At 49.7% G+C, this 9,758-nt stretch overlaps 1 protein-coding gene across 1 annotated transcript; it reads right to left on the reverse strand.

Moving 5' to 3' along the window:
• Nucleotides 1-2,658: 2,658 nt before the first annotated feature.
• Nucleotides 2,659-9,714, reverse strand: farsa (phenylalanyl-tRNA synthetase subunit alpha). The gene is made up of 13 exons (XM_056604826.1): nt 9,504-9,714; nt 8,625-8,762; nt 7,838-7,936; nt 7,363-7,478; nt 6,891-6,983; nt 6,292-6,420; nt 5,791-5,906; nt 4,830-4,914; nt 4,653-4,752; nt 4,270-4,438; nt 3,806-3,883; nt 3,437-3,551; nt 2,659-3,170 (listed from the first exon to the last, which is right to left on the reverse strand). The coding sequence occupies exons 1-13, from the start codon at nt 9,648-9,650 to the stop codon at nt 3,065-3,067; spliced, it is 1,491 nt and encodes a 496-aa protein (XP_056460801.1). The 5' UTR covers nt 9,651-9,714; the 3' UTR covers nt 2,659-3,064.
• Nucleotides 9,715-9,758: the final 44 nt, after the last annotated feature.

Below are 9,758 nucleotides of genomic sequence, written 5' to 3' on the forward strand. Positions count from 1 at the left end.
ACTTACACTATAAAAAGGAAAGAGATAAATAAAGTTATAGACTGTTATTTTGAAGCTTCGTAAGTAGTAGAAAAGCCGAGCAACGCCTGCAGACCGCCGCGTTAGAGCTCCGTGGTTCCTCCGTGAGCTCCGAGCAGATCCAACACGCCCTTCCACGGCTCCACCACCGACCCTCTCCCGGGGTTCTCGTTCTGTTCACAGTCTTCAGCACCACTTGGTTGTACCCGTATTGGACGCAAACCTTTCACCTAGTTCCCCTCGTCTCCCTCGCCTCCCTCACCCTCACCTTGGGGATGCCCTTCTCCGTTCCTTTCAATAAATCCTCCAAGCATTACGTTGTCATACTGGTGGCCCAAAAAATCAGACGATCTTCTGAAGAAACCAGAACCTCCTCAGGAGACTCACCTAAGAATCAGTGTTTCATGCTTATATCATTAATTTTAAGGCCAGATACTGTTTATAATCCTCCTAAGGGTCAATTCAATGTACTGGACTTCAGGGTCCTGGACCCTAGGACCCTGGGGTGCAGGACCTTGGACCTTGGGGTCCCTTCGGGTCTTGCACCCCCGGGTCCATCCCATCATAATAAGCTCTGTGTGTCCTGCAGAGTGCGTCCTGGGCCCCACTGGCGAGGAGGAGAAGGAGCAGCAGGAGGTGAAGCTGCAGCACAGCGCCCCCTACCCCGCCCAGTCGGTACTGCAGCTGGCCCACGGCAACGCCTTCCACGTGTGGGACACGGACAACATGGTCATCTCGCTGCCCGCCGCCGATGACAGCGCTCCCTGCAGCCCCCTGATGCACGGCGCCATGCCCTACATGCCCTCCTTCTTCCCCGGCCACGCCCACAGCCCCCCCCACCACTACACCGGGCTGGCCTCGCCCCCCTCCCCCACCAGCCCCCAGCCAATCAGGGATCATAGGATCTAGACCGGGTGGATCCGGTCTACTCTGGTCTCAACGCACATTTCTGATCTCTGACTTCCTGTGAGGGGTGTACGTCGATACAGTTTGCTGGTCCCCCGAGCAACAATAATAACAGAGCCCTGTCCGTTCTGACCAGCTGTGACGCTGTGTGAGGGGGCGTGAGTGTGAGGGGCTAGGAGACAGTAGAAAGTCGACAGAAAGATACTTGCAAACAAATGATTGAAATCAATTGACTCATCGATTGACTACAGATGTGTCCGGGTAAATTGATGCTACGCGCTAGTTGAAAAGTTACATATTGCAGCTTTAACTTCCGTTACGACATGCTTGGGCAACACATGCAGACCTGTTGAGGCCAGGGGATGGACGAAGACCAGCAGCTTGTGGACTGGGTGTTGTGATAAGATGGTTCAACATGTGACTCATGAATACTGATGTATGAAGACACAGACTTGTGTACCCTGGTGCGAACACAAAGAACAACATGGCTTCTATACTCACTATGCTCCACGTTGAGATGTTCACCATTACACCAGTAAACTATTATTCTAGTCTACTGTCAGTGAACTGTTGGTTGTCATATATAAGCGTGTAATGTTGCGTAGGCCTATGTGTACTAATAATGTTCAGATTCCAGCGTGTTTAGTACATATTCATCATTTTATTGTAGTAAACACTGCATTCATGGAGATATTAAAAGTATTGGACGCAATTATGATACAAGTTAACTTTTGTTTGAAAGTGCACTAAGAAAGCAGATACCAGTAACTTTTGCTGCTACCCTTTCCTGTTGTGATGTTCTACAACAGAACAAACAACCCCTTTATGTTGTCCTGCTCTACCTTACACACGGTAGTACAAACACCATGGACCCTCCCTCTTCTGGTTTAATGTTATTTCAGGACTTCAGGGGGATTAGCTCAGCTCAGAGTTCCAGCGTTTCACCGAAGATCCAAGCCTAATCCTACGGCCGCTCACCCACTGACAAGATCCCCATTCTGGAGGGGAACCACTCTGGAAACCTCTTGGCCTTGGCTAGTTCTGTCCTACAGAGACAGAACAGCTCAGTGACTTCATGAGCCCAGTGACTTAAGTCTCACACCTCCTCCCTTGTGATGTAAACCTGGAGAGCAGAGCACCACCAAGCAGTCTCAGAGCTCCACCCGTGTGCCTGTCAACACCATACACACACGGTTTAGTACCTCCAGGTATACCTGGAAGATAGCCAATCGTAATCCCAAACCCTGAGAAACTCAAGAATAGACTGACTGATAAATCCTTAGAGTAAACAGGTTGGGCTTTCCTACACACACACACACACACATTTTAAAGTGTCTTACACGTGCAAAAGGTTTTACTCTTGCAGGACGTGACTGAGAGCCCCATATACTATATGCCATGAGCATTGCTTTTTTTACATGCAGGCCCCCCCACACAAAGACACATCTATTTATGACCAAGTCAATACAAAATACTATACAAGACATCCACGTTAGAAGGGGCCAACTAATTAACACACACAAATGCAACATAAAGCTCTCCTTCACACCTGAATGAATGACGTGTGACAGAACCTAATCAAACTTAATCAGAAAATAGTGACAGAGTAATTACGAACAGTTTCTTGATGCAGAATAGCAGATCCTAAAGCTGTCCACAATTCAGAGGTCAAGATGTTCCACACTTTGTGACTCGCCTACCTGGAGAAAAAACCCACCAACCATACAAAAGTGTTTTGAAAAAGGAATTTATTAATTTCATTCATGGTTTTTCAAAACATTAATCACTCAACATTCTGTACAAACCGGGTGTTCAGCACCCCATCAGCACCCAGAGCACCATGACCTGAGCAGGTCCTCGTTGTAAAGTCTTGGTTTGGAACCTCCCTCCCCCTCTCCCTCCCCCAAGCCTCTCCCCTAAGCCTCTCCCTCACACACACTGGCCGTGTGTAACAGGCTCCAAAGCAGGGCTTAGACGGCCTACTCAGCCCTAAGCTCACCTCAACACACACACAGTGTGTGTGTGTGTGTGTGTGAGTGAGAGAGGATGAGTGAGTAAAAGTTGTAATTAGAGGGAGAGTGAGGAGAGCCCTTCAGGAGGGGGGTCTGCTGGGGGGGTCCGGTGGGGGGTCTCCTTGGTCTCAGGAGTCGAGCCGGCAGATGGGGCTGTCGTAGACCATCTGCAGGTTGACCTTGTGGCCCACCAGCTCACGGATGTTGTTGATGCCGTACTTGATCATGGTGGGTCTGGTGTGGGACAGGAAGTTAGACTGTGAGGCACTTCCTTCCTTCCGTCTTTGTGTGTGTGTGTGTGTGTGTGTGTGTGTGTGTGTGTGTGTGTGTGTGTGTGTGTGTGTGTGTGTGTGTGTGTGTGTGTGTGTGTGTGTGTGTGTGTGTGTGTGTGTGTGTGTGTGTGTGTGTGTGTGTCTTGGCCTCTGTTTGTGAGTGTGTGTGTGCATGAGTGTATGTGTGAGTGCGTGAGTGAAGGTGTGAGTGACTGAGTGACTGCGTACCTCTCCAGAGACAGCCCCCAGGCGATGACTGTCACGTCCTCTGGGAGGCCCATGGGCAGCAGCATCTCCGGCCGGAAGACCCCCGAGTTCCCCAGCTCCACCCACTTCTTCAGGCCTGAGACACACACACACACACACACACAATAATGTTTTGAGAGGTCCCGTTTCGAAGATTTGATTGAATATTAATTCATTAACTCCTGCCCTCAACAGCCTAAATATGGAGTTTCCTGTTTCCTGCTTCTGGTTGCGAAAATATCAAGCAATGGCGGCGGCCGTGAAGGCAGAACCGACAACCTCATAGTGGCCTGTGTAAACCAACGGGGGACACCACGGCTGTATGTCTACGGCGTGTTGGAGGACCCCTACCTTCGTGGTAGCTGAACACCTCCATGCTGGGCTCAGTGTAGGGGTTGAAGGCGGGCTTGAAGCGCAGCTTGGTGATCCCTGGAGGAGGAGGCGAGCAGAGGGTGAGCAGCGAGAGGCTCCAGGGTGGAAACCCAGACAACGAGGTTACGGTGTTATGCTGCGTTCGTTAGCGGTCGGAGGTGGGGAACTCCATCTACACACGGACGCCGAACTTCAAAAATACAAATGTACAATTATAATGATGGATTATAAATCATGATTGGAAAGAAGAGTTTGTTGACAATAGGTGAAGTTAATTTAAATTGCCGTCATCATAATAGAACCCTCCAAAAAGAACCAGTGCTGCTAGTGGTTACAATGCAGCAAACAGCTATATCGGTATATACTCGGCATCGGCCGATACTCAAGTTCAGGAATTGGTATTTGGAAGGACAACATGGTGTGTGACCGTGTTTGGTACGGACCGAGCTTGTTGAAGAACTGGTGCAGGATGCCCATGAGGTCGCCCAGCGTTAGGCCGCGGTCCGCCACCACGCCCTCGATCTGGTGGAACTCCGCCAGGTGGGTGGCGTCCAGGGTCTCGTTACGGAACACTCGGTCGATGGAGAAGTACTTCACCGGCTTGAACTCCTCCTGGGGAGGGGAGGGGAGGGGAGGGGGGAGAGGGAGGAGAGGAGGGAGGAGGAGAGGGAGGGGAGAGAGAGGGAGGGGAGGGAGGAGGGAGAAAGAGGGAGGAGAGCGAGAAGAGGGGAAGGTGAGGGAGAGATTTATAATTTGTTCTAAAAATAACTTTAAAAAAAGTATTATTTAATTTTTAGTTAAAATTAATTTTTAGTCGTTTCCACACCTGCTGGGCCAGTTTGTAGAGCATGCGCGCGCTGACGGCCGTCGTGTGCGTACGCAGGAGGTTCTTCTGGGCCTCCTCGATCTTCCAGTCGTACTTATACCTGACACACAAACACAGGTGAGCTCAAGACCACAACCCCTCTCACCAGGTCAGAGATTGAGTGAGTGAGTGTCTCACCCCTGTGAGCCGTAGCCCCCCTCAGAGTGGACCTTGCGGACCCTCTCCAGGTATTCTTCTGGGAAACCTTTAGCCTGTGCCGGGTCTGAGGGGGCGAGATGAACACATCAACAGGATGAACACATGACCTGGACGATAACAGGATGAATACATGACCTGGAGGACGACAGGATGAACACATGACCTGGACAATAACAGGATGAACACATGACCAGGAGGACGATAGGATGAACACATGACCAGGAGGACAACAGGATGAACACATGACCTGGACGATAACAGGATGAACACATGACCAGGGCAATAACAGGATGAACAAATAACCTGGACGATAACAGGATGAACACATGACCTGGACAATAACAGGATGAACACATGACCTGGAGGACGACAGGATGAACACATGACCTGGAGGACGACAGGATGAACACATGACCAGGAGGACGACAGGATGAACACATGACCTGGGCGATAACAGGATGAACACATGACCAGGAGGACGATAGAATAATCACATGAACAGGAGGACCAATCCCAGGAAGGAGCGGCCATGGCCCTCCCTCACAGTGGATGAGCTCTGATACGTTCCTCTAAAGAGCCGGTCATGGTAAGGGCATTTTGCTCAATAGGTAGACTGCAGACATCGGCCATCGAACCCAGAACCGTTCAACTCCAGCCTACACTAGTGGGCCGACCTGAATCCATCACTGAGCAGGACGCCTAGCCCCTCCCTGCTCCTTCAGGACATGTCGGATCGTCGCTTTAGCTAAAGAACATACATCCTTGCTCTCATTTACAACGTGGGACTCCACAGCATTGTGGGATGCAAATTGTAGAAGCGTACATTTAAAACGCAAGAAACAGAGCATGAAAACCAGCCCTCTCATCAACGCCATCGCATTTGTATTTAAGTAGGAAATATAACTACAAAGATGGAGGGGGAAAAGGAAGCGCCTCTGACCCGAAATGAAGAAGGTGTCATGCTGGTCTCGGGCAGGGTGCTGCTGAGGCTGGAACAGGGAGTCAAAATTCCAGAAGGAACTCTCCACAAAGTTGTTGGTGGGCATCTCGCTGAAGCTGAGGAGGAGAGAGGAGGAGGTTAGGGGGGATCTTCTGTTCAGTTGTTCCTTCAGGAGGTTAAGGTTAAGTTGAGGGTAAGGGGTTAGGGTTAGCAAACAGCTACGCAGTATGTTGTGTCACTTCATGGACATTCAGAGATGGAGAGTGAGGGGGAGACACAGAGGGGGGGGGGGGAACGAGAACGAGAAAGGGCGAGAGAGAGAGAAAGACAGAATAAGACATTAATAAAGAGGGGATCAGATGGAGGAGCAAGAGAGACAGGGAGAAAGCGCGAGCGAGCGAGAGAGAGACAAACATTGGACGACAGGACGGGATAAGGAACGAAGGAAAAGCAGAGAGAGCCAGGAGGGAGGACAATGAGGACGGGGGTCCTGGGACTCACCCCATCTCCAGGAAGATCTGTCGGAACTGGGTGCGGACCTTCAGCAGGGGGTGGAGGTGGCCCGAATCTGGGGCCACGCCCAGGGCCTCAAAGTTATAGGGCTTGAAGGTCTTCTCCTTCCAGCTCCCGCTGAGAGAGAGAGAGAGTGAGAGTGAGAGAGAGAGTGAGAGTGAGAGTGAGAGTGGATTCAGATTCTGGTGAAGGTCAAATGATGAGATTATGACAGAGCTGGTGGATAAGGATATGATGAGGGTTAGGCTCACATGATGACCCCCTCTCTCCCCTGATGACACCCTCTCTCACCCGATGACACCCAGCCCTACAGACACCAAGCCTAACTTTGTTTATGCATTCAGATTTATTTATTTTGTCCATCGTTATTATAGAGAATGGTTCTCAGACGTTAATGCGAAAATATTAAAAACAACGCAGGCTCAAGTAGTTTTTGTTAGTTATTATATTTATAGATATTTTATACTTTTTGCAGTTTATATATTTCAAACTTTAAACCCAGGGGTCTTTGTAACGGCGGTGACATGACCCTCTATAATAATCATATCTATATATTAATCTATAAAAGGTGTAGGTCAGACTCCTACCTGGCGATCATCTCCGGTGTGAGCTCTGTCTCCTGCTTGGTGATGGAGGTGCTGAAGGAGCTGCCCTTTGAGATCCAGTAGGACTTCACCGTCCTGGAGGAGAACATCCACATGTACCGTCAGTTAACCTCCATCCCCGTCAGTTAACCTCCATCGCCGTCAGTTAACCACCATTGCCGTCAGTTAACCTCCATCACCGTCAGTTAACCTCAATCCCCGTCAGTTAACCTCCATCCCGTCAGTTAACCTCCATCGCCATCAGTTAACCTCCATCATCGTCAGTTAACCTCCATCACCTCCCCTCACATCATCCCCTCCCAAAACATCATAACCTCTCATCACCACCACCATTCATATCCCTCACCTCCAAACCAGCAATAAAAGCATATTTTTCAAAGCAATGCGTTCCTTTAACTACAATCTAAAGATGTATATAATATGTAGAATGATGATAGAGAGTGTCGGTTCGTACACTTCAGAGAGCAGCTTCCTCTTCTTCAACTCGCTCTTCTCCTTCTCCTCCAGCTTCTCCGCCCCGCCCTGAACCTGGAGGAGCTTCTCCCTGACCTGGTCCACAACCGCCTCCACCTGCACCACAGGGTTATATACACACAACCGTGAAGATACACACACACACACACACGCACCACACGGTAAAATACACACAACCGTGAAGATACACACACACAGCCACCGCCACCTGCACCACACGGTAATATACACACAACCATGAAGATACACACACACACACCTGGTCCACAGCCACCTCCACCTGTACCACTCGTGAAAACACACAGATACATGTAGATATACACAAACACACACGCACTTATATGAAGATACATACACACAAAGACACACAGAGACACCCACAACTGGTCCACCACTATACCAGCTCAACACAAACACAATCACACACACACACAAAAAGGAAGTGGAGGACTTACGGCTCTGAAGACCCTGGCTCCGCCCTCGTGGGTCTTGTCCACTTTGATCCACTTGTTGGACATCGCTTTGCTGAAGCCCACCTTCCCGAAGGACAGCTTCTGCTCAGACACACAGACAACCCAGGACTGTGTTAGACACGTAGAGCTACACACACACACACCATCACAGTGTTAGGGACGCATAAAGCTACACACACACAGACAACATCACAGTGTTAGGGACGCGCAGAGCCATATAATACTGTGCTACACGGAGAGAGAGAGACACACACACACACACACACACACACACACACACACACACACACACACACACACACACACACACACACACACACACACACACACACACACACACACACACACACACACACACACACACACACACTGATAGATGCATGGAGCTGGTGAAGCACGGTTTGGACATCAATTATAATCACGATTATTTCCCGTGATATTGAGAGTTTGATAATTCATCACGAAGTGCCTTCTGTATAAAAGTGGTTTAATAAGTGAAGCCTATTACACATTACATATTTATATGAAAGAGCGAGAGAGAGAAAGTTAAACAACTACTTTGAGAGATTCAAACAGTGCAGACCAACTGAGAGGGGATCTCAAGTCTGTAGCTCAGTGAGCCGCTGGACTGCCTGAGAGGAAACGTACGTTTCCTCTCAGGCAGTCCAGCAGCTCACTGAGCTACAGACGGTAGATAAATGTTTGTCTAGCATCTGTAGGTCAGTGAGCGGCTGTACTGAGAGGAGTCGTGTGGAGGCTTGTGGTTCACCATGAGCTCGCTCTGGGCCAGCCCCTCGTCGGGGATGGAGCCGAACACCCTCGCTTCGTGGCTGCCCTGCTCGGCGATCTCCTTCCCTTCCTCCGTCAGCTCCCAATGTTTAGAGGAGCGCAGGTCGGCCGAGATCACCTGCACAGTTAACAGGGAACACGGTGTGAGACGGAACCTGCACAGGTAACAGGGAATACGTCCTGAGACTGAACCGGCTGTCGGTGATGTGCAAATAACGTAGACAGGGTGCCGTAGTACAGACAGGAGGCCTAGGACAACACAAAAAAGGACAAGGTGCAGAGAATATGCAGGACTAGGAGATAAACACATGTAGCTTTCAGTTGCCATCTCGTTTATTTTCTCCATTCTGCAGTCCTGTACTGCCTATCTGTCCCGTCTGGGATCGATAAACGATTGTATTGATGTGTTTCACTGATTACGTGCTTTCCGTCCAAGTGACAGCCGAGAGTAAAACCTCAATAAAAACCGATCGCACACTGCGATTTTATAAAGTCCTAAAGCCACTGGATGAGGACATATTTAGATGATAGATAACTTTATTAAAAAAGTGAGATTCCTTTGTTACAACAGCTCAGCAGCAGTGGAAAACACAGAATAAAAATACATACAATAAAATTACATGAGAACAAAAATAGACGCTAAAGTAAAGACAAATAACTAACAGGGCAAACAAAACCAACGGTATAAACAATATTAATTAAATAGTGGCCCAGTACCAACACTTCACAGCATATTAAAGTGTGCAAATGTAAACAAAAAGGTGAACCCTGAGGGAACCAACTGTGTGATGATGACCCGGTCTGTTGCATCAGTCGGACCGCCGGTGACACCTCCGCTCCCCAGGTGATCAGAACTTACCTCTCCGAGCGCGATGAGGCTCTTCACCGCCCCGACCACCGCCTGATGGTCCAACCCCAGGCTGCCTGCCACCTGGAGGCTGTCCACGCCGTCCTCCGCCTCCTCCACCCGCCGCAAGAGAGTGTCCACTAGTCCGGCGTCCGCCATGCTTCCACTGAGCTCCGGAGCGAAGAGACCGGAAATGACGTTGAACTGACGCTGCAGTGTTTCCAGTTTGGGCCAGATTTCCCGACCAATCTAGCAACACTGGCAAGG

Source organism: Gadus chalcogrammus, chromosome 2, assembly GCF_026213295.1.
Source record: "Gadus chalcogrammus isolate NIFS_2021 chromosome 2, NIFS_Gcha_1.0, whole genome shotgun sequence".
In the NCBI taxonomy this organism is placed as follows: Eukaryota; Metazoa; Chordata; class Actinopteri; order Gadiformes; family Gadidae; genus Gadus; species Gadus chalcogrammus.